Consider the following 26649-nt stretch of genomic DNA (forward strand, 5'->3'; position numbering starts at 1 on the left):
ATATATATATATATATACAGACTAATAATAGCACTATGTTATGCATCAGTAGCAGCAACAGCTTTTCCAGGTTCTGCAGGCATCTGAACAAACTTATTGACATTCAGCACATTCCATTAAAAAAAAAAGAAAAGAATAATATCCAGAAAACACAAAAGTTCTGTTGCTGTTCTGGTACCTGGCACCATTTTTAGCATTTTAATCATCATCTGGAAAGAGAACTTTCTAGAGTAATATCATTAACTACTCTGATAAAGCACAGTCACTACTATGTATCATAAAGCAGATACAAGATATTTTACATTCACAGAGGTATGATGCAGTACCATCCTACATCAATAATACTAGAATCAGTTTTGGTTTCAAATTTGCTTTGTCTGCAAATAAGATTGATACCCCTGTTCTTTTGTGGGCTCCTGTCACATGGAGATTTTTTTTTTTTTTTGGTACCAGGGATTGAACTCGGGTCCTTGTGCTTGCAAGGCAGGCCACCGAACCGCTGAGCTAAATCCCCGGCCCCGAGAATTGTTTTCTATCCTTTCACTTTCAGTCTATGGGCTTCTTTTTGCACTAGGTGTGTTTCTTGCATACAACATATTGTTGGATTTTGCTTCTTATTCCATTTTACCAGTCTATTTCTCTTGATTGGTGAGTTGAGGCCATTGACATTGCTGGTTATAACTGATATGTACTGACTTATTATTGACATGTTATTGGCCTTTTGTTGACTCTTTTTACTTTTTCACCTTCTCCTTTTAGTTCCTTGCCTTGCCTATTTGATTTGCTCTGTTGGGCCTGATGGTGTTGTTGTCTTCATTGACTTTTTCTAGGATCTTGTTTAGAATTGCTTGTAATGCTGGTATGGTATTCATGTAGTTTCTCAGATGTTCTTTGTCCTGGAAGTGTTTTGCAGGATACATCAGTCTAGGTTGGAAGTTGTTCTCTTTTAGTACTTGAAATATCTCATTCCAGGCTCTCCTTCCCCCATGGGTTTCTGTTGAAAAGTCTGCTGTGATTCTGATGGGCTTTCCTTTGCATGTGATTTTTTTTTTCTCTTACTGCTTGTAGTGTTTTGTTCTTCTGTTGGGTTTCTAAGATCTTGATTATTATATGTCTAGGTGTAGATGTTTTTTTGTTTTTTTTTTTTTGATTGTGGCTAGTTGGGGTCCTATATGCCTCAGTTATCTGAATGTCAAATTCTTCCCCTCTGTTTGGGAAGTTTTCTGTCATTAATTCTGTGAACAAAGTTTTTAAGTCATTTGCGTTTTTTCCTGCCACTTCATGTATTCCTATCAGTCTTATGTTATTCTTCTTTGCATCATCTAGGAGTTGTTGGATCAATTTCTCATAATTCCTTACTGTTTTTAGGAGACCTCTCTTGGTCACTGACTGCAATCCTATCTTCTATATCTGAGAGTCTATCTTCGCATTCTTTTATTCTGTTGTGTACACTTTCAATGGAGTGTTTAATCTCCTGGATATCTGTTTGAATCTGTTTTATGGATTCCATTTCTTTCCTATGTTGGGCATTTATTTTTTCCATTTCTTTCTTATGCTGGGCCTTCATGGCTTCTATTGTGGTCCTGAGCTCATCTATTATTTTCTTGGTTTCTGCTCTAGAGTCTCAAATCATGCCTTCCATTTTGCTCACTATCTGTATGGTTACCTGGGAAATTATTTCTGTTTTGAATTTTTCTAGAGCCTGATTGCTCTGTTTTGTTACTTCCTGTGCTTTCAGTTCAGGATGTCCTGGTGGTTCACTATTGGCCTTTTCATCCTCATTTGCCATACTCTTTGCCATTGGTGAACTGGAAGTCTGTCTTTGTGTCTTGCTTAAGTATTTTCTCATTTTTATTTTTTTTGTGTGACTGTCCTTGGTGTAATCTCTGGCTTATCACCCAAATCTTCCTGATATAGTTGTTCCCTAGCTTCTGTGTCTCTAACGACCCACAGACATTCTCATCTTCATAATATCAGAGAAAACAGCTCATCAAATCAACCGCAATGCTTTATCCCAACTGATACAATCAGCAACACTCTAAGATCAAGCACCACTTGGAAACTGACCACCTGTGGTAGTCACTAGTCTATCACCCTTAAATCATTTGAATTAAATTGAAATCAAGAAGCAGTCCAGAACATGTCTACAGTGAACAAAATTTCAATATAGTATATTTACCATTTAATGGCTCAGACAGAGTGAGGATGCAAAACCCCTGATCTCAGTTAGCTGATGGCTGAAACCCATGATGCAGACTGATTCTGGGCTGCAAGACCCAGATTGAATTCCCCAACTTTCTGAATGGTTGAACTCCATACCGTTCTACTACAGGTTTCCCATGCCCTTTCTTTAAAGATGTTCAAAGTTGGGAGCTCAGAAAAATACCCTTTATGATCACCTCTGCCTCTGCAGAGGAGTTCTGAGAGTGCACGTGTGTAGGGGGGTAAGGGGAGTTATGAGGGTTCAGGGGGGCCAGCGTGGCTACATTGCTGGCACTGGATTGATGGTGGCTGGGTTTGGAGAATGCAAGGCTCTCCTTTCCATGGTGTATTGGGGCCCAGGCTACCTTCGGGGTGCTGGAGCGATGGCAGCTGGGGCAGGAGAAGGTGTGGCTCTCCTTCCCAGGGTGGATCGCTGCCCAGGCTCCTTTTTTTTTAAAATTTTTTGAGACAGAGTCTTACTATGTAGTTGAGACTGACCTTGAACTTATATTTATCCCAGGCTGCTCTCAATCTCACAGCGATCCTCCTGCCTCAGCCTTCCAAGGGCTGGGATTATGGGTATATGCCACCATACACGTGTAAGCATCATATTGTCTCTCTGGTGTGAGAAACTGAAGGGGTAAATAGGAAAAAAATGTATAATAGATAATATAAAATAGAGTCTGTTCAAAAGGAAAGGCAAATTGTGAAAGGGGGAGGAGGAAAGGGAAGGAAAAAGGGAAAAGTGAGAAAAAGAGAAAAAATGAGAAAAATTAGAAAAAGAAAAAAATGGAAACAAAGCCTTTGTAAATGGGGGAGTTGGAGGAAGGGGAGGGGAGTGGCAAAAAGGAGCGATAAAATATATAATATGTGCAAATTTCCTTTGATGATGTGATCATTACTTGTATTTAAATTTACCAATAAAATTAAAAAATAGATTTAGAATAGTAGCAGAACTTGAAGTTAGTAATATCTTAAGATACTATAATGATCTAAAAAAATGAGAAAATGAAAAATATGGAAATGAAGTATTTGTAAATAGGGAAGGGAGGAGGGGGTGAAGGGAGGGCAGGGGTAAGGAGAAAAAATGAGAACCAAGACCTGTCATGTAAAGGTACAAGATCCCAATGATGAATGTAACTGTACTGTATGCGTAAAATGTACTAATAAATTCAATGTAAAAAAAAATTAGAAACAAAATTATACTTAAAATATTAAACATTTCTCATGGAGTTTAGTAATTGAATAATTTAATAAAATCATTTTTACATTTGTTTTGGGATAGTTTTCTTAAAACAGTTCTGATATACTGACTATGTTATGGAAGAGGCAGTGCCTTGGTTTTGGTGTATATCCAAAACCCATCCTATGTTTAATTACTGCCTATTATAGTGCTTATTTGTGGAAGAACGCATGTGCATGCTGGTACTATTTCATCATTGCCCTATTTCCCTGTTTAATACTAGACTTTCTTTTAATATTCTTTACTTTTTACTCTGTCCCCCAAATGTCTAGTCTGAAACTATCATAATTCCTAGGGGAGAAAGTCTAAAAGAGTGTCTATTATCACCAATATTTCAAAGTACATTTTAAGAAGTATTACCTAGTCCTACTAGGTATGAGCTAGAAGTGAGTTACAATAATAGGAAGAGGAGAAGCAAAAATATCATGATTGGCATAGGAAATAATTGCATAACTCAAACACATTCGAGGGAAAAATGATTATAAACAATAAGGACATATAGTAAAGTACAAAACTGGTATTCAAATCCAATATCTGTCCTATATAGAAAAATCATAAATTAGGAAATATGGTGAATACAGATCTGATTTAAACTTGCAATCCAAGAAATGAAAATAGTATTAATACACTTAATAAAAAATGCATATTGCACATGAAGAGAATGCTTCTAAAATGTTCTAAGATAATAAAAATGATTTATTTAAGCTGAAAGACAAGTCATGCTCTTAGATAAGTAAATTCTATATTGTAAAATTGAAATATTAATTCAAACATTCAAGGAATTTTTTTGGAATTTGAAACATTTTCTCAAAATATAGTTAGGAAGAAAAACCTATGAAAATAGCCATTAAAATAGTAAAAAAATGAAGAGGAGAAACTACAGTTATAGAGAGAATAAACATTAGAAAACAAAGTATCTGAAATATTTCCATCTTAAGGTGTTTAGAAACTGATCCAGGTACTTGTACATTATAATAACATCGCATATCACTAAGAAAAATATGAATATTTCAGTCAGTAATAATGATAATAAATGAGTAATTTGGAAAAAACTAAGATCGATTATAGATGATTTAGAGTTTAAGCTTTAAATCAAGTTATAATCTCAGAAAAGATAGGTTGTGAAAATATAACTTTAAATTTAAGGAAGCCTAGTCATGATCAAAAGATCTATGAACCATAAAGAAACAACCATTAATTTTCATTACATATAAAATTTGAAACATCTGTATGACACGGATGAAGAAAGCCCAAAGTAGTACTATTTATATTAAATTTGAAAAAAAAACAGTTGTAACACTTTATAAGTAAAAGCTCAATTTTAATACAAAAGATTCTTTATTAATTAATTAATTTTATTGTATAATTTAAATATGCATAAGGATCACATTCTCAAAGGGAATTTGCACCTGTCCATGATGTAGCTTGATTCCTCTTTTTCTCCCACTCTCCTTCCCTCTCTCCAACTTCCCTCCCCCTGTTTACAAAACTTTTTTTCCTTCTTTTATGGATTTTTTTCCCTTTTTCTCCCTCCCCTTTCACAGTTTCCCTTTCCTTTTGAACAGATACTTTCTATTTCATATTATGTATTATACATGTTGATCCTTATTTACCCTTTCAGTTTCTCACACTAGAGAGAAAATGTAATATTCACACATGAATGTCCACTTTATTTCACTTAAGAGCATAGTCTCAAATTGCTTCTATTTAGCTATAAATGTCTGGAGTTTATATTTCTATATGACTGCCATCATATAAAAAAAGACCCACATCTTTTTATCCATTCATCAGTTGATTGGCATTTGGGTTCTTTCCTAGATTTAGCTATCACAAACTGTGCCACTGTATTGTGCTCGTATTCATTTGTATAGTATTAAAAATACAAGTAAAAGAGTGTATGCTATGGGTGAGGCATGCTGTACTTCTGCAAAATGGTACAGCTGGTACATGGATCCATTGGTCTATTGTTGGCTTCTCTTTTCCCCCAACAGTTTGATCATCAGTATAATTACATCTCCTGTTTTCAGAAATTACTTTCTTTTATTTCCTCAATACAATGTAACATTATTCTTCATGGCAACTTTGCTGAGTTTTTCACCTTTCTTGACATCACAGGCAGTCCTAGGATACAGAGCACACCTACAAATTTCCCTAAGTTTGTGCTGATTTTTGGTGAGAGGGCATTCAATCTTGTTGTTCTTTCCCCCTGAATTTCTGAACACAACAGAGTTCACTCATTACAATCACATCTAATTAATTTCACTCAAATGAATTCCTTTATGAAAAATAAAACAAAAATAATGTAAATGACAGTGTATATAAGCCCTGATCTGAAACATTGCTAGGAAAATTCTGTCCATTAAATTTATTGTAAAGGTAATTTGACAGAAAACAGTTCTTTGAATAAAGGTTTATAAGAAGTATGTGCTTGTGATTGGAAAACACATTCACCTGTGAACCATTTTAATGGAATTTTTTGGCCAACAATAAAAACATTTCAGAGAAAATATGTGAGTTAAATATTTTGTTCTTATAATTTACTTATTTTTGAAGAAGTTTTTTTTCTTTAATTTTTTTCATTAATTAAGGTTATTGGTACACTTTAGATATAAATAATGATCACATTCATCATATGGAATTTGTACCTGTACATGATATATTTTTATTCATATGTTCCATTCCCCTCACCTCCCTTCTATCCTTCTTTCCCTTATTTACAAGAGCTTTATTTCCATTTTATCTTTATTTTCTCATTTACCTTCCTTCTTTTCCCCTCTCCCCACTCCCCTGTGCTCCTTCCCATTTGAACATTTTCTTCCTACTTTACAATATATATTATACATTTTGATTCTTATTCACACTTTAATTTTCTCACACCAGAGAAACAAGTTGCTATTTACATGTGTGTTTGATTTATTTCACTTAAGAGTATGGTCTCTAGGTGCATCCGTTTAGCTAGAAATGTCTTAAATTTTTTCCTTTTTTATGTCTGAGCAGTAATCCATTGTATAAAAAAAGCCACATATTCTTTATCCATTGAGGGGCATTTTGGTTGTTTCCAAGATTTAGCTATTATAAACTGTGATACTATAAACATCGATGTGCATATATCATTGTGGTGTGATGCTCTTAATTCTTTTAGGAAGATATCAATGGTATATTCTAGGTCTCTTCTGGTTTCAAATGAATGTTTGTATTATTTTTTCTAGTTATGTGAAATACACTGTTGGAATTTCAATCTGAATGGCTTGAATATCTATAGCAGTTTTGGAAGTATGGTCATTTTCACTATGTTTAGTCTTCCTACCCAGGAGCAGGGGACATCTTTCCATTTTCCCATATTCTCTTCTATCTCTTTTTTCAGAGTGCTGTAGTTTTCAGTGTAGGGGGTCTTTTGCTTCCTTCGTTAGATTGATTTCTGGATACTTCATTTTTTTTGGATGCTATTGTGAAAGCAATTGTTTCCCCAATTTCTCTCTCAGTGAGTCTGGTATTTGTGTACAAGAAGGCTATTTTGACTTTTGAGTGTTGACCTTGTATCCTGCTACTCTGCTAAAAGTGTCAATTAAGTCTAGAAGTCTTTCAGTGGAATTTCTCAGGGTCTTCAATGTAGAGTATCATATTGTCAGCAAATAATGACAGTTTAACTTCTTAATTTTCTATCTTTATTACTTTAATTTCTTTCTCATGTCTAATTGCTGTGGATAATGTTTCCAGAACTGCACTGAACAGAAGTCATGATAGAGGACATCCTTGTCTTATTATTTTAATGTAAAGGTTTTCAGTATTTGGCCAATTAATATGATGTTGGCTATTGGTTTTTCATAAATAGCCTTTATCAAGTTGAGACCATCTATTCCAATTTTTGCAGGTATTTTTTTTTATCATGAATGGGTGTTGAATTTTGTCAAATGCTTTTTCTGCATCTATTAGGATGATCATATGTTTTTTGTCCTTGATTCTGTTAAGATAGTGTTTTACATTTATTGATTTACATATGTTGAACCATCCTTGCATCCCTGGAATAAATCTGAATTTGTCAGGATGTATGATCAGAGACACAGCAGGGGGTTTTATAGTTCCCAGTTTGAAACTATACTACAAAGCCACTGTGATAAAAACAGCATGATACTGGCAATGAAATAGACCTGAGGATCAGTGGAATAGATTAGAAAATACAAAAACAATTCCAGATGTACTCAGCTACCTCATCTTTGACAAAGGAGCCAACCATCCTCTCTGGAGGAAATATAGCCTGTTTAATAAATGGTGTTGGAAAAACTGGATTTCAACCTGTCAAAGATTAAAACTAGACTCTTATCTTTCACCACACACTAAACTAAAATCCAAGTGGATTAAAGATATAAATATTAGAAAAGTGACACTAAATTTGCTGGAAGATAAGTCAGGCAGAACCCTTGAAGACATTGGCATAGGAAAAGATTATGAAAAAGTCCTCAGTAGCATGGGAACTAGCACAAAGAATCAACAACTGGGATCTTATCTAATTTAAAACTTCGGCATTTCAAAAGAAAACACCAACAGAGCTAAGAGTCAACCTACAATGTGGAATTTTTACCAGCTGCTCCTCAGACAAAGGACTATTATATAGAATATATAAAGGACTCAAAAAATTCAGGCCACCCAAATATAAAGACCTGATTCAAAAATGGTCATCTGAAATGAACAGACATTTATCAGACAAAGAAGTAAAAGCAGCAAATAAATATATGAAAAAATGTTCAATTTCATTGGTCATTTGAGAGATGCAGATGAAAACAACACTGAGATTCCACCTCATCCCACAAAGAATGGCTGCTATCAAGAAATCAACCAATAACAAAAGTTGGCAGGCCTGAGGGGAGAAAGGAATCTTTCTGCATAGTTGGTGGGAGTGCAGACTGGTGAAACCACTATGAAAATCAGTATGGAGATACCTCAAAGAACTAGGATTAGAGGTTCCATTTGATCCATCTATCCCTCTGCTGGGTATCTTTCCAAAAGAATTAAAAAATCATATCACAGTGATATATGCTCACCCATGTTTAGAGAGGCATGGTTTGTTATAGCTAAAACTTGGAAACAGACCAATTGCCCATCTTTTGGAGCTCGAATAACAAAGATATGGTTTTTCTATAAAATGGAATACTACTCAGCCATAAAGAATGAGAAAATAGAGTCATTCATAGGAAAATAGATGCATATTGAGGTCATATTCTTTTTTTGTTTTTGGTTTTTTGTTTTTTTTTTTTGGTACTGGGGATTGAACTCGGGTCCTTGTGCTTGCAAGGCAGGCCACCAAACCTCTGAGTTAAATCCCTAGCACTCAAGGTCATACTCTTAAGTGAAATGAATAACTCACACATGTGTAAATACCAAATAGTTTCTCTAGTGTGAAAAATAAAAGTGCAAATAAGATCCAAATGGTATAACTGACAATGTGAAATAGGAAGAAAAGGGCTGAAGGTGTAGGGGAAGTGGAAAGGGTAGGGGAAAGGAAATAAGGGAAAAGAAATAAGAAATTTGAGAAAATGAAAAAATGGAAACAAAGTCTTTGCAAATAGGAAAGGGAGAAGGGGGTGAAAGGAGGGGGAAAAACGAGAACCAAGACCCATCATGTAAAATTACAAGATCCCAATGATGAATTTACTGTATACCTAAAAAGTACCAATAAACTCATTGAGAAAAAAAAAGGGGGGGATAGCTTGGTAAAATGGAACCTCTAGTCCTAGTTTTTGAGGAATCTCCACACTGATTTCCATAGTGGTTGCACCAGTCTCCCACCAACAGTGGAGAAGGTTTTTTTTCCCCTATAGACCCATGAGAATTTGTTATTGGTTGATTTCTTGATAGCAGAGATTCTTTCTGGAGTGAGATGGAATCTCAGCATTGTTTCAATTTGTGTCTCTTGAATGTCCAGTGAGACTGAGTATTTTTTCATGTATTATTTGCCATTTGTGATCTTATAATTTAGGCTATTCATACTCATAGTGAATTGCAGTGTTAAAAATAGAAAAATAATAGAAAGACAACTTAGGTGATTTTGTGGAAATCACACATTTTATTTTTTTATCATAATTTAGATAACTACATAAGAATATGTGGAAACATAGATTATAAGCACAGAGGAAGGACTATGATATGTAGTACCTTTTCCCTTTCTCAATTGTGGTTTTGAAATAGAATTATGCAGAGATGCTCAAAAGGATCCTTTATATATGACAAACCAATCTTTGTCTCCTACATATCATCTTTGGGAGAATTAAGAGGACATTCACTCAAATTGTTTTCTATGGTCTATGGGCTAAACAAGATTTAGATTGCATATATGTATCACCACACACACACACACACACACACACACACACACACTTGACACAACAAATGTAAAAATTATATGTATAAATATAAACTCAAATTACATATATGCACATACAATGTATAGACTGTATTCTACATGCTTTGGAATATGAGGGCATCATAATTATTCTTCAAGTAACAGTAATGGTTTGTGGCAAATGTAGGATCTAAGAGAAGTGCATTAATCGGTTTCAAACAGTAAAATGAGACAGTGTACAGAGAAAGTAACTAAATGACAAATTCTCACAGGCCAATATGTGTGTCTCTTATTAATTATACATTAACTATTGCTTTTGGCTGATTCAAAAATTTCTGAAACATGTGTTGAACTGTAAAGTTTATTGGACTGTTGACTAATGCTAAGAAGTACTCATAATTGGCATAATGTCCACATGGCCTCAGCTCTAATGCGTGCTGTAGATCAATTACTCTACCCTTCTGGTGACATTAAGCACTCCTTGATTATGTGAACTGGCTTTGGTGACATTGCTGGGGTGTCAGATAGTGGCTACAGATGCTGTTTGGGTAATTTGGGGTTGTGATGAGGAAGTTAGGAACAGATGCAGTTGAGGATCTCCAGGATTTCTATGAAATTGTGTATTGTAATGACTAACTCACTTACTGCACTGTCCCAAAATACAGATTCCTAATCAGTCATTCAAAACAGAGAATGGACAAAATAAATATAGTAAAAGCAAGTCTCTAACATTTGACTCTGGTGGTACCTGTTTAGAAAGTTTGAAGGTTTTAGATATCAGAAAATATTCAGGGACCCATGTGCCAAGCCAATTAGCAGACCATGCCCTTGCATTTTGACATGCCATAATAATTTATACTTGAAAGAAATTTCACATGTATTTACCAGAAAACAAATTCTAATTTACCAGACTTTTCTTTCCAAATCTCTCAAAGATCAGGAAGGTGACTGTCTGAAACTTGTTTTACTGTTCAAATCTAATTTATTTCTGTCACCTGTTATTTTTCTCCTTGGATATTTTTGAAGTCATTTTTGGTCCATTTGATACTACTATATAATAAAAGCTTCATATCCTATGGTGTAATTGACTCTGGGTTTGACAGTTCAACAAATACACAATAAGAGTCCACTGTGTGCCAATAGCTGTGATATTTATTTTTCCAAGAAAAATGCTTATGCCTAACTGTTATAAATTCTCCATCTGTTTGTTTAGGAATTCATCCCTTTGTTACTATGATTGCTGACAATTTTCCTTTTAGATGAAAGGTTTCAGAGAAACAAAAATTTTGCCCTTGGGTTTTTAATGCTCTTTTAGTGATATTTTTTGGGGTAATTTAATAAATATAAATTATATTTGAATAGTCTTTTGTGGCAAACTGATGTTTTAATATAGCCTTTTAAGAGAAACATAAATTTCTAAATTTAGAGTGAGCATGTCTGTAAACATTTTAATTGTCTAAAGCCATATATTTATCAGGATTATTATGTTTGCAGAACCTTTTTTTATTTCAGAATTATTTGTTTGTTTGCTTTAGTCTCCTGAACAACAATCAAATCAGGAAGATTTCCAGGACTGCTTTTGAAGGACTTGAAAATTTGCTCTATCTGTAAGTTGTAAGGTAAACCTATGAAGGCTTATGATGCTGATGATTTTTGGGGGGGCGTTTTTCTTGTTATAAGCAAAACTCTTCACCTTTTTGAGAAGAATTCAAACTTTGCACAGAACTCATATATGAACAACTATAAGAACAGGAAATTTTTACTTTTGTGCATCTGATGTTTGAGTGTTTATGCACATTTCTCTCCTGCCACCACTGCCACAAGAATTTTAAATAGAAGAAAAATGAAACAAAAGACTTCACCCAGTATTTTATATTAAAATCAAATCAATGCTTGTAAAAATTCCTATACATCCCAAAGTAGCTTTATGTCAACAATCCAGTCACACAAAACTTTTCAAAGCCAGTGAACTAATTGTAATTTGGAACTTCAATGACCTTAGGTGCAAAACAAATTTTGGAAAAATTAGCTAGCAGATATGAGAATTGAAAGAAACCTGAGAAATAGACCATTATAGGTCTAGGTCTACTCCAAAGACTTCAGGTTTTTCTTTCTTTTCTTTTTTTGCGGGGGTAGTGGTGCTGGGGATAGAACTCAGGCCCTTGTGTTTGCAAGGCAGGTGGTGGCACCACTGAGCTAAATGTATGGCTGTATGGCCATTCAATCATATGATACCTGCACATCCAATTCTGTTTTTCCTTTGTATTTTATACTTAATTCATTATTCTTTTATTTCTTTAGACTTAAGCAGTGCTTACCATCTACCTTGTTAGCCTAAACATACGTTACTAATTGCTTTATCTTGCTTATTTTTCCTACATATCTTGAATCTCAGTTTTCATGTCATGTCCCGTAGGAACCACTTAGTCAGTGAACATGTTTTCATTTATCGTGGTGTTTTGTTTACCTCATTTACATATATCATAAAAGCTTACTTTTCTAACAGATTTATTATCTTGCTTGTTTTTGGGCTTCTCCACTAGATTTTATGAAGGCATGTGGCCATGTTCTTATTTACCACATATTCCAGCATCTAAAACCAGCATTTGGAACACAGTAACTACTCACAAAATATTCGTTGAACAAATATATGAATATAAGACATAAATAAATGCTTGGAATTTGATTAATAATCTTAGTTATGATGACTACACCTTTTTTGGTAGTAGAGAACTGAACCTAGGGCCTGCATGCTGAGCTATCTCCCCGGCCCTTTTTAAGATTTTATTCTGAGACAGGGTCTCAGTAAGTCATTAAGTTGCAGGTGTACACTGCCAACCTCAGTTTGAGTTCATTATTTTTAACTATTGCCTCTGTTCATCAGCAAAATGTGTATTTATCAATTGTTTATAGTGTGCCTCTTCCCTAGGCTTTTCACTGTTTACGATACATAAAACAGTTAAAAAAGCTTTCATACTCATGTGCTTAACTCTCATTAGACTAAATATTACACAGCACTTCACTTTTACCTTCTCAAACACAGAGGTCAATACATTTTTTTCTCTAAGCCGAAAGCACTTCTAAGCTCATGTGAAATTCTAACATGTTTTGACTCAAAAAGTATCATTGATCTCCTTGGGCATAAACAAATAGTATCTTAGGAAAAATTTTGCTTTCTGGTTCTCAAGGAATAAAAATACAATTATTTGAGAATATCCATTGGAGCTGTGGTTCACTTAAGGTTAGCTGAATTTCAGAGTGAAGACTCATTGAAGACTTGAGAGTAAAATATTCCTTTTCTTTGGTTTAGCAGACCAGCAACTCTGAAGAGTAGCATTCTTGGTATTTATTCCTTTTAAACAAATTTGAGTTAATCTAATGGTGATCTCCAAAATGATTTTTTTAAAACTCAGAAGCATTTTGGTATCCCAGTGGTGATGATCTTATTACAATTATTGATTATTAAATAAATTTTTCAAAAAATTAACCATGAGGTAAAATCTCTGGCATATCTGTGGGTGTGTGAAATAAGTTGGGCACTGTTTGCTAATGTTAAAGAGGGAATTTAATTTACACTGAAATCCGCAATTCCATTTCTGGCAATGGCTCCCATTTCCTAAATTTGATTAGTTCTTTGATTTATAGCTTCTTCTGACATCTAGCCTAACCCCAGCCATTTTGTCCTCATGAACTCTCAGGGTTCTGAATGTTAGTCCCTTCTTAAATCACTGTTTTAATGTATCACTTGCAGTCGTATACTTAGCATTGATGTTCATCTTTCCTCAGTCTCTGAATTTATTTGGAATCTGCCTCACTTCTTTCCAAAACTATAGATGAAAAGATATTCATGTCTTTGAAGTATAGAGTAAATTCCATTAAAACTAAAGAATCTGAGCTTTAATAATGTAATCTTGAGACCACAACTCTTGCCATGTCTAGTTACACTCTCCCTGAGTTTGAAGGACAGTCTGACAAAATGAGTCAAATTTCATAGGGTTTCTTATTCTATTGGTTAGTTTTTGCCACTAAAAATCACTGCAGAACTTAATGGCTTAAAAGAGTAGAGCCATTATTTTTCATAATCAATTCATAATTGAGGTGATTCAGTTCTGGTGTCCACCTAATCAGACCTTCTGGTTTAGAGTGGTTTCTCTCACACATGTGGTAATTGCATAGCATTGAGAAAACTTTGTCTTCCATGTGGTCTCCATTTCTCTAGCCAGACTATGCTTATTCAAAATGTGATTCAAGAATTGGAAGAACATTTGGATAAGTGAAGTGGTAAAATAATCTTGCAAAATGATGTGGATCAGGGTTAGGGGAAATTTGTGGCTATTTCTACAATTTACCACATTCATATAAATACCAGGGGTTTCCAAGGGTTGAGGTCCAGGCTACAATTACAGTCATCAGGATGGACTTATGCAATGGGCATAGTAGGAGTCAAAGGGAGAAGAAGCCACGTCGGGTATGGGAGGCACAAATAGTTATAGCTTATGTCTAGCTGTCACCCCAAAGCCTCATACATGCAGAACTGGGCATTGTGGAGGTGAGTGAATCATGGGGTGGGTCACTATATTCATTTAGTTCACCAAAGAGTTTGTAGCTAAATGTGTTGTTAGAAGATGCGGCTGGTCAGAAGAGGCAGACCACTGAGGATGTGTCCTGAAAGGGCGTGTCTTCCTCCCTGGCTCCTCTCTTTTACTCTCTGCTTCCTGACCACCAAGATGAGAACAGCTTTCCTCTGCTAGGCCTTTTCGCTATGTCTTCCTGCTTCAGAGCCAGCTGACTATGAACTCAAAATGTGAGTCAAAATAAACTTGCCCTTGAAGCTGCAAGTGTTGGGAATTATGTCTCAATGACTAGGAAAGAGACTAAGATACAAGGGTGGAGGGCAGGAAGGCTTAAAGGAGACAGCAATACTTTTGCTTACCTTTGAAAAAAGGATATGTGAAAAAAGGTACAAAACGATCTGGTATGTTTGGGAAATGGCATGTATTTTTGAATGACTGGATTGTAGGGCCTGAATGGAACAGGAAGAGAAATAAGGCTGATGAATTCTACAAGGGCTAGAAAATAGAGGTGAAGGGTTCACGTACTAGGTTCCCTGAAACTTTATATTTGCCTTTTATTTTGCTAATCACTCCACAATTGTCCTCCATTCCTACCACTCAACCAAAAGTTCTTTGACAAAGGTCACTTATGTTGTTAAACAAATAGAAAGTATTCCCTCACACGTCATGTTTAATCATGCCTCATGGTCTCTTCTCTTGGCCACTAGCAATCTTGATCTTTTTTGTTCCTGGTTTGCCTTTTCCTGGTGGGCCAACTCAGATTCCCTCATCCAGAGTTCTCTCTTGTGCTTTGCTTCTCTGTAGTTGGACATAATCTCCTTCCATGGTGTCAGTTATGCTGTCTCTCAACTCTCTTGCTAGACTGAATTACTAGTATGTTTCCAATCTATACACACCCATTTGTATACTCAATATTTCTCTTGACAAGTCCTACAGGAGCTTCAAATTCAACATGGCAAATGTAACTCTTTCTCCTTTCAGTCCCCCTCATTTTATCCCCTGGTTTTATTTTGGGAAATGATGACAGACTTATGCAGTCATCTGAAATAAATTTCTATGCATCATATTGGCATCCTCCTTCCTTCCCTCCACTGTATCTGGTAGAAGTCAAGTACTTTAAATTTCCACATAAGCATCACTCATATCTATCCTTACTTTGATGCTTTACCTTTAATACTCACTATAGGTTACCTTTACTGTTACTCATCTTTCTTCTTCTAAACCACTGAAGGATAACCAGCTATCTTTGCAAAACAAAGACTTGAGCATATTTTATGAGTTCTTCAGTGGTTCTTTATTGCTTTTGGAATCAAATAAAAATCTCTTTCACATAGCATACAAAATTCAGCTATAACATATAAAATTAACATGTAAATTATGTCATATCTTCAGTCTGCTTGACCGTTATTACCTGTCTCTTTGATGGAAAGTTCCTGACACATGGCTTTTGATATGTTTTCTATTTATTTAACTTCAAAGTATGGCTTCGCTGTGTATCCATTAGCTATAAATGTCTCTAGTTTCTCATTCTTTATGTCTGAGTAGTATTTAATTTTATTTAAAAAAATCACATGTTTTTTATCCAATCTCCAGTTGATGGGCAATAGGACTGTTTCCAAGTTTTAGATATTATAAACTGCTACTATGGACATGGGTGGACACATATCACTGTAGTATGATTCTTTTAATTCTTTTGGGAAGATACCCAGCATGGGAATACCTGGGGCAAATGAAACCTCTAATCCTTGTTTATTGAGGTGACTCCATACTGATTTTCACAGTAGTTGCACCAGTCTATACTCCCTCCAGCAGTGGGGAAGGGTTCCTTTTCCCCCACAGCCCCTCCAGCATTTGTTATTGGTTGATTTCTTGATAGCAGCCATTATTTCTGAGGTGCCATGGAACCTTAGCATTGCTTTCATTTGCAACTCTCAATTGACCAGTTATGTTGAACATATTATCATATGTTTATTTGCTACTTATAATTCTTTGTATGAGAAATGTCCATTTCAGATGCCCATTTTTGGATTGGATCTTTAAATTTGGGAGGTCTGATTTTTTTTTTTAAGTTCTTTATATTTTCTAGATAGTAGACCTTTGTCTGAGGAGCAGCTGGTAAATTTTTTTCCCACATTGTGGGTAGTCTCTTCACTCTGTTGTTGGTTTCTCTTGCTGTGCAGAGGTTTTTAAATAAGAAATACCATTTGTTTATTCTTTGTGCTAGTTCAAGAGTAACTGGGGTTTTGTTCATGAAATCTTTTCCTACGCCAATGTTTTCAATAGTTCTACTTTACTTCTCTTCTAACTGGTTTAGTGTTTCTGTTTTAATATTTAGATCTTTGATCCAGTCCAATTTTAGTTTAGTGCATGGTGAGAGAAAGAGGTCTAGTTTTAATCCTTGACAAGTTGAAACACAGGTTTTCCAGCACCATTTATTAAAGAGGCTATCTTTCCTCCAGTGAGGGTGTTTACTCCTTTGTTGAATACCAGGTGTCTGAATGTGTCTGGAGTTGTTTTTGTATCTTCTAATCTGTTACACTGGTCTGCAGGTCTGTTTTGCCAGTACTATGCTTTTTAAAAAAATCAAAGTAGCTTTGTAGCATAGTTTCAGATTGGGGATTATGATACCCCCTACCTTGTCTTTGTTGCCTAGAATTGCTTTTGTTATTCTAGGTCTCTTCTGGTTCCAAATGAATGTTTGGATTATTTTCTCCGGGCCTGTAAAGTATGCTGTTGGAATTTGAATTGGGACTGCATTGAGTCTATATATGAGTTTTGGAAGTAGGGCCATTTTCACTGTATTTTTTCTTCCTACCCAGGAACAAGGGATTTCTTTTCATGTTTTGATACCCTCTTCGATCTCTTGTCATAGTGCTATAGTTTTCAAAGCAGAGGTCTTTGATTTCTTTTGTTAGGTTTGATTCCTAGGAATTTCATTTTTTTGGATGCTGTAGTGAAAGTTGTTTCTCCAGTTCTTCTCTCAGTGAGTCTGTTATTTGTGTACAGGAAAGGTATTGATTTTTGAGTATTGACCTTGTATCCACCTACTCTATTGAATTAATTATTCTACTGGTTATTAAGTTTAGAGATGTTTGATTGAGTTCTTTCATGTCACCTGCACATAGTGACAATTTAACTTCTTCCTTTCCTATCTTTATTCCTTTTATTTCTTTCTCTTGTCTGATTGCTATGGCTAATGTTTCCAAAACTATATTGAATTAAGTTTATACATCAATAAGATGGAAAATACCAAAGAAATGGACTGATTCCTAGATACATATGAATTACCCAAGTTGAACAAAGAGGACCTAAAAATTCTAAACAGCCCAATATCAATGAAATTAAAAATAATTAAAAACTTACCAATGAAAAAATCCAGAGCCCTGATGGCTTCACTGCTGTTATTGGGTTGTTTAGAATTTTTAGGTATTCTTTGTTCAACTTTATTAATTCATACATATCTAGGAATCTGTCCATTTCTTCAGTGTTTACTATCTTATTGGTGTATAGGTTCTCAAAGTAGGCACTGATGACCCCTTGTATTTCTGTTGGTTCCATTCTAATTTCACCTTTTTCATTCCTAATTGCATGTATTTTGGCCTTTGCTTTCCTTTTGTTTTATAAGGCTGGCTAATGGTTTGTCAAATATTTTTGTTCTTTTGAAGATCCAACTCTTTGCTTCACTGATATTTGGTATGGTTCTCTTAGTCTCCATTGCATTGATTGCTACTCTAGTCTTTATAATTTCCTCCCTTGTATGAGCTTTTGGTTTGTCCTGCTCTTTACTAGAAGCTTGAGGTCAACATTAGGTTATTTATTTGAGTTTGTCCTCTTTTCCTAATATGAGTATTCACTTCTATCAATTTCCCTTGTAAGACTGCTTTCATTGTGTACCATAGATTCTGATATGTTGTATAGACATTGTCATTTAATTGTAGAAACTGTCTTGTTTCTTTTTTAATTTCCTCTTTGATCCATTTGTTGTTCAAAAGTGTTTTGTTCAAGTTCTATTTGTTTATGAAATTCTTGTGGTTTTCTTTTGCTATTGAACTCCAGTTTCATCACATTATGGTCTGATAGTATATGGGGGATAATTTATATTCCTTTACATTTACTTAAATATGGTCTATGAGCAATTATTTGGTATATTTTGAAGAACAACCCATGTGCAGACAAAAAGAATGTGCATTCTGATTTTGAGGGGTAGAGTACTCTGTAAACATCTGATAAGTCCATTTGTTCAGGAGTTAGTTTGAGTTGTACTATTTTGTTTTTTGGTTTTTGTCTAGTTGATCTATGTATTTGTGAGAGTGGCATAGTGCAGTCTCCCTCTCCAATTGTATTAGTGCATATTTGATTTTTCATGTCTGTTAGTATTTGTATTATATAGTTGGGTGCACTAGCATTTGTGCATATATATTCATGATTGTCATCTGTTGCTTTTGTATCATCCCCTTTACTAGGATGTAGTGGCCTTCTTTGTCCCTCTTAATCAGTGTTGGTTTGAAATCCACTTGATCTGCAAAGATGATAGCTACTCCTGTTTTTTTGGGTTCCTATCACATAGAATATTGTTTTCTACCCTTTACATTCAATCTGAGCTTCTTTTTGAATTGTGTTTCTTTTATGCAGCATACTGTTGGATCTTCCTTCTTGACCCATTTTTCCAGTCTATTTCTTTTGATTGGTGAATTGAGACTATTAACATTGATGGTTATAAATCATCTGTATTGATTATCCTTGTCATGATGCTTTTCATTGTTAGATTCTCCCCTTTGCATTTAATTTTTTGTTGTGCCTGATAGATTAATTCTGCTTGGCTTCCTGTGGTTGTGATCCTCAATGTCTTTTCCTAGGATATTGTTTAAATTTTTTTTTGACTGGTTTTGTATTTATGAAGTTTCTCATGTGCTCTTTGTCATGAAAGTAGCTCATTTCTCCTTTAAGTTTGAAAGGTAGTTTTGCAGGGTACATCAATCTGGCTTGGAGGTTGTTTTCTTTTAGAGCTTGAAATACTTTACTCCAGGTTGTTTGTGCCTTGAGGGTTTGTGTTGAGAAGTCTGCTGTGATTCTGATGGGCTTTCCTTTGTAAGTGATTTTTTTTTTCTTTTCTCTAACTGCTTGTAGGGCTTTGTTCTTCTGTTGGGTTTCTGGAATCTTAACTATTATATGCCAAGGTATAGTTTTTTTTAATCATGGCTAGTTGGACTCCTATGTATCTCAATTTTCTGTATATCACATTCTTTTCACCTGCTTGGGAAGTTTTCTTCCATTACTCCTGTGAACAGTTTTTTAAATGTCATTTGCATTCTTTTCTCTTTCTTCATTGATTCCGGTCAGTCTTATGTTATTCTTCTTTGCATCATCTAGCAGCTACTGGATTGATTTCTTATGGTTGCTTACTGTTTTTAAGAATTTTTATTTTCCTGGTCATTAATTGCAATCCTGTCTTCTATATCTGATATTCTTTCTTCACATTGGCTAATTCTACTGCATAAGCTTCCAATGGAGTTTTTAATCTGCTGGATATTTTTTTCATCTGTTTTATGTATTCTATGTTGGGACTCCATTGCATTTCTCAGATCCTCTATTTTTTTATATGTGTCTGCTCTATATTTATTAATCATGTCTTGCACTGTGGACACAATCTCTGTTGTTATCTGAAAAATTATTTCTGATTTCATTTTTTTCCTGATCCTCTTTCTTTGCCAGTTCATTAAATCCAGCTTGTTGAGTATTAGATTGTTCCATCTCATTGCTCTTTGGGTTTGCTTTAATTGATCTGGAAGTCTGGTTTTGAGACTTATGTGTCTTCTCATTTCAACAGATGCAGCTTGCTGTGCCTTTGTTGACATGCCTTTTTGGTCACCCAGTGGGTTTCATTTCTCAGAAAGCCTCAGAGTGACCTTCTTTTTGATGCTTACCAGTACACTAATTCTTGCATTCAAAATGGTGACCTTCTGGATACCTGCACTGCACTGTTTTCCAGGCAGGGTTCTAGCTATGGCCTGCCCACCTGCATAGTTGTTGTCTAGGAAGGCCTTTGGCTGGAGGCTATGCACCCAAGTTGCTGGTGTTTGAGTGCATTTCTCACTAGGATCTGTACACTCTTAACAGGTGGTATCTGAGTGAACCTTTGACTTTTGTCTGGGTGCCTGTGCAGCTCTTTTCCAGGAAGACCTTTAGCTGGGGTCTATGGGCCTAAGCTGCTGAGGTTTGGGCAGGCCCCTGACTGGAACCTGCATGCCCATTTGCTCTGGTCCATGCAGGCTTCTTGCTAGGATCTGCACACACTTACTAATGATATCTGGGCAGGCTTCTGGCTCCAAAGTAGATTCTTAAACTATAGTAAAATTAAACTGGAAGCTAATAAGTGAAAATTAGCTCCAGATCCCCAAATATTTGTTGATTAAACAATGTACTTAAAAGTAATACATGCCTTAATAAAAGTCTCAGAATAAATTTTAAAACATTTGAACTAAACGAACATAAAAATACAGTGTATCAAAATTTGTGCAATTTGTGTTTAGAAGTGATATATTTGTTGAATGTATATATTAGAAGATAAGAAAGATATAAAGTTAATCTAGGATCAGTTCCCTTCCCCCTTAGAAGGCAAGGTAAATATGAGCATTACAAACCTGCAGTAAGAAGATAAATCATAAAAAATAGATAAAAATCAATGATAGTGAGAATAGAAAACAATGGAGAAATTTGACAAAACTCAAAATTGGTTCATATTAAAGATTTATAAAGTTGATAAACTCTGATTCTCTAAATTCTTCTTTGCTTGCTACTTTTGCCCTAGTGAATCTGGGTTGCTGTTGTGAATGTTTATGTTACCCCTCAAATTCATACATGGAAGCCCTAAGCCTCAATGTGGTGTTATTGAGAGGTGGGATCTTTGGGAGATGATCAGGGTTCCATCAGATCCTTTGTATGGAGATCTCTCAGAGAAGAGGAATGGACATAGAAGCTTGCTCTCTGTTGGCTGCCTGAGGGTGGCTGTCTGTAGACAATGAAGAGGTACCTTAGCAGAAAATGAACCCTGACAGACTTGATTTTAGACTTTGTATCCTCTAAAACAGCAAGAAATAGAGTTTCCACTAGTTAAATAACCCTTTCAGATTTTATTACAGCAGCCTGAGCTGCCCAGATTCCATGTTGCTTTCCTCACCCATCTTAGTTGGTGTAAAGGAGGTATTAAACTTGCCCCCTAGTCTTGAACTATTCTCATCCTGTGGGTGGAACACAGTTCTATATACTCCTTGAATATGGTCATGCCAAAGTGATGGTCTTTTCTGGGAGTGCTCTGATATTTTCTGGATGTAGAGCTGCAAGAGCCAGGTAATTCCCTACTGTTATATTTCCTTATTACAATTGAATTTACTTCTGAGTACGCAGCTATTGGTGTCATACACACTCTCTACCAGATGCCTGAAAAACTATTTATCTCTTCCTATTCTATTGGAGAGCTTCTTTGTTTGGTGTTAACACACACAGCTGTCTATCTATCTTGATTTCACTCTTTATTTACTTAATATGTGCATATCTAACTTCAGAAGTTCTCTCCTCCCTCATCTAGTTTTTTTTCTGTATCATCTATAAATATGAATCTGTAAAATGAATCTGTATATGAGAGATAAAATATTATTATGAGCATTTTTCACTCTTTAGTTTTGAGACTTCTATAAAAATTTGATGACATTATCTTTTTAAAACAACTCATTCTATTTAAAATAGACACTAACAATAATAACTTATTAAATGGCTTATGCACATCTCCATAGAAGTTGGGCCAATTTCTTTAGACTGCAAAACATGATACTGCTAAAGTGGTGGGGCTCCTTGGAATTCTTTAAAAAAATTTTTTTTCTCTCAGTTAGTTTATTGGTACATTTTAAGTATACAGTATAGTTACATTCATCATTGGGATCTGGTACCTTTACATGACATGTCTTGGTTTTCATTTTTTTCCCCTTGTCCCTGCCTTCCCTTCACCCCCTCCTCCCTTCCCTATTTACAAATACTTTATTTCATTTTTTAATTTTATCATACTTTTTTCTTTTCCCCTTCCCTTCCCATTTTCCCTACACCTTTAGCCCTTTTCTTCCTATTTCACACTGTCAATTATATCATTAGGATCTTATGTACCATTACAGTTTTTCACACCACAGAAACTATTTGGTATTTATACACGTGTGACTTATTTATTTCACTTAGGAGTATATCCTCAATATACATCCATTTTACGATGAATAAATCTAATTTCTCATTATTTTGGCTGAGTAGTATTCAATTTTACAGAAAAACCACATCTTTTTTATCCAGGCTCCAACTGTTGGGCAAATGGGCTGTGACCAAGTTTTAGCTATTACAAACTGTGCCACTATAAACATAGGTGTGCATATATCACTGTGATATGATTCTTTTAGTTCTTTTGGAAAGATACCCAGCAGAGGGATAGATGGGTCAAATGGAACCTCTAGTCCCAGCTCTTTGAGGTATCTCAATATTGATTTACACAGTGGTTGCACCAGTCTTCCCTCCCACCAAATATGGAGAAGGGTTCCTTTCCCCTCACAACCCCACCAACATTTGTTATTGTGTGATTTCTTGACAGCAGCCATTCTTTGTGGGGTGAGGTGGAATCTCAGTGTTGTTTTCATCTGCATCTCTGAAATGACAAAACTACAACACTCTGAAAAAAGAGATAGAAGAGGATATAAGAAAATGGGAAGATATCCCCTGCTCCTGAGTAGGAAGAATCAACATAGTGAAAAAGGCCATGCTACCAAAACTGCTATACAGATTCAATGTTATGCTGATTTAAATTTCAATACTGTATTTCACAGAACAGGAAAAAATAATCCAAAACTTCATTTGGAACCATAAGAGACACAGAATAGCAAAAGCCATCCTAGGCAATAGACACATGGCAGTGGGTATAACAATTCCCAATTTGAAACTATACTACAAATCCACTGTGATAAAAACAGCATGGTACTGGCAAAGAAACAGGCCTGAGGATCAGTGGGATAGATCGGAAGATACAAAAACAACTCCAGATGTACTCAGCTACCTTATCTGTGACAAAGGATCTGACCATCCTCACTGGAGGCATAATAACTGGTGTTAGAAAAACTTGTTTTCAACCTGCCAAAGATTAAAACTAGACCCTTAGCTTTTACCATGCACTAAACTAAAATCTAAGTGGATTAAAGATCTAAATATTTAAAAAGTAACTAAATTTGCTGGAAGATAACTTAGGCAGAACCCTTGAAGACATTGTCATAGGAAAAGACTTTATGAACAAATCCTCAGTAGCATGGGAACTAGCACAAAGAATCAACAACTGGGATCTCATCTTATTAAAAGGCTTCTGCACTGCAAAAGACACCATCAACAGAACTAAGAGACAACCTACAATGTGGGAAAAAATTTTTACCAGCTGCTCCTCAGGCAATGGACTATTATCTAGAATATATAAAGAACTCAAAACAACCAGCTCCCCCAAATATAAAAACCCAATTCAAAAATGGGCATCTGAAATGAACAGACATTTCTCAGACAAAGAAGTAAAAGCAGCAAGTAAATGTATGAAAAAGGGTTCCACATCACTGGAATTCTAATCGAGGATCCTTATCAGAATTTTCTGGTGTACATTTACAAAATACTTGTACCTGCCTGGCATAATGGAAATAGTGGGTTTTGCTTTTTTTTTTTTTTTGTCTTTGCTTTATATTGTCATTTCTGTGGCTGATCAAAGAATCCTAATACCTCATTCATACCACAGAGCCAATTTTAAACTAGAGTCTGTGGAGTAAGGGACTGAGAGATCAATATAAAGCCTGAAGTGAACTCAAAATGATTTCTTAGAAGTATTCTTGATTCATGTATGTATTTACAGTTGTGAAACAGTAGAGATTTGTTTTTTAGATCAGAGCTTAGCACACTTTATAGTCTCTTGAGGAACATGGTGCTAGAAAATTAAAAAAAATATATATATAATTTTGTTTTTGGACCAGGGATTGAACTCTGGTCCTTGCCCTTGCAAGGTAGGCACCGGAACCACTGAGCTAAAACCCCAGCCCTGAAAATTCTATTTCTTACCATCCCACCATATTGTTGTGTATATTTTTGAGACTTTGGGTGCAGAAAGATCTGTCAAAGAAAACCAGTATAGCATAGAAGTTAAAGTCATGAAGACATATTTTTATTCAAGACTATTGTAGTAGAAAGAGATGCTTCACAATAGAAAGTGGCTCCATTCTGAATACACCTGGAATAGATGAGATTTATAGTTAAGAAGAAACAGGTCAGTAGATGGAAATTTTCTGAATAAAAGAAAAACATAAGGTCTAGGAGGAGTTCTGACTGAGCCAGCCTGGGATTCCTGTGGAACACAGACCAGGGTGATCATATACCAATGGTGGTCAGGGAAGAATTTCTATTAAGATATGGAGGATGAGAAATTTTTGCTGCCTTGCCTTATCAGGGTGATTTTCTGAAATGGGGCTTTACAATGTAGAGTACACTGGGCGTTACAAGGTAGGATTTACAAGCCTAAAAGCAGGATCATAAATCAGAATAGAGTTTATTCAGGGAATTAATCATTGTCAAATCTTTCATTGAGGAAAAAAAGTTCCAGTTAGACACAGCCACACTAGCCACTGCTGCTCTGAGAAGCTGGTTTCAATCCTAACCTGTGTAAGAGAAAGTAGTTTGGAACATCCAAAGCCTCACTAAGCTGATTTAGAGAAGCAGTATCTTCTTCATTTTCAGTCTGAGCAGCAATTTTTGTGTCTTCTAAATTAATCAGGACCATGGTTGGCAACAATCAAGTCATTTTCCCCAAAGAAAGTTAGAGTGAATGGTGTCGCCAGTGGGTGAAGAAAAGGGCATTTGAAACAAACCGCCAGACAATTCATAACATGAACACAAAAGAACATTAAAGAACAAACCTTGATGGGAAATTTCAGAAACTCTGCCATAAATTCCAGGAGGCTCAAACAGCAAAGAGCCAGTTTCTCTCAGCTCCTTTGGTAAGATTAATTGTATCATTATATTTGTAAATAGTAACACTATGCATTCCTGTAGAATTTTAGTGGAAACCATGGGAGAACAAAATCATAGTTTTTAGATCTGTTAAAATGTTTTTACCCCTTTAAGATGCATCAAATGGTGACCCTTGCCAGCTTTGTAAAAGCAACTCTGAAATGATTGTATTCAGTTTCACAAAGTAGATTTAAAACATTGTTTGTGTAGTTAAATTTTTTTCATAGAGAAGTTGCAATTCAGTAATATAATTTCATTAATTGGATTTTTTTCATAACTTTAAGTTTCTTAATATTGTGGGTCAAAGAATTCTCTGAGAATTTGATAAAAGCCTCAAAACTCTCTTGCTGGACAACTGAACATGTTTAACTGAAAGCACAGTTTCCATATCTTTAGGGGATCTATAAACAAACTCTCCCTAGGATCCCTAAATCTGCATACTGCATTTAAAAACCTCTGGAACTTGTATATGTAACATTTATACTAATTTTTAACTTAAGAGGATTTATGTTTATGTTTTTCAGGTGCCTGTACAAGAATGAAATTCGTGCACTAAATAAGCAAATATTTAAGGTACTCATATCCTTTGAACAGCTGTAAGTAATAGGATCTTCCTAATTGAATCACTACTGATTATGATCTGTATAGAAAAAAATTTTTAAAAAACTGTGCAATAGTTGAACAATTATAATAGTTATTACTTTTTTGTTGCTGGAGATCAAACTCAGGACTTTGCCTTGCAAGGCAGTCATGGTGCCACAGAGCTAAATACCCTGCCTCAAAGAGCAATTAATTTCATCTTTGTCATGTGGCTTGAATCATGAGTATTTGATTATCAGTTGGACAAAAATCAGAATGCATGACTGAGTTGGCATGGAGAGAGTGAGACAGAACTCAGTTAGCAACCTGATTTCTGCACTGATTTGTTGTGTGACTTGGGGGAAGTTACCATTCCTAAGTCTCAGTCCAGATTTCTGAAATGCAGGTATGTCTGCTATGAACTGATTAAGGTTTGGGTGCAAATAGACTAGTTTATTACTTGCAGAAAATAGGCATTTTATAGACACAAATTCATACTTGAGAGTCTTAGTAATTTATGAAATTCAGATTTTTAACCTACATAAAGAATGACCAGAATATGAGATGTAATTTCTTTTTTTTTAATTTAAATTTCATTGAGTTTATTGGTACATTTTAGGGATACAGTACAGTTACATTCATTGTTGGGATCATGT

The 26649-nt window shown here is 35.2% G+C and overlaps 1 protein-coding gene across 1 annotated transcript in view; it reads left to right on the plus strand.

Moving 5' to 3' along the window:
* Pxdnl (peroxidasin like) overlaps nucleotides 1-26649 on the plus strand; it is a 442040-nt gene that overhangs the window by 195585 nt on the left and 219806 nt on the right. The window contains 2 exon segments of the mRNA XM_033759138.1: nucleotides 11318-11389; nucleotides 25939-26010. Coding sequence (XP_033615029.1) covers nucleotides 11318-11389; nucleotides 25939-26010 — 144 coding nt within the window.

The sequence above is a fragment of the Fukomys damarensis genome, unplaced genomic scaffold, assembly GCF_012274545.1.
Source record: "Fukomys damarensis isolate Sample0158 unplaced genomic scaffold, DMR_v1.0_HiC HiC_scaffold_5, whole genome shotgun sequence".
NCBI lineage: Eukaryota > Metazoa > Chordata > Mammalia > Rodentia > Bathyergidae > Fukomys > Fukomys damarensis.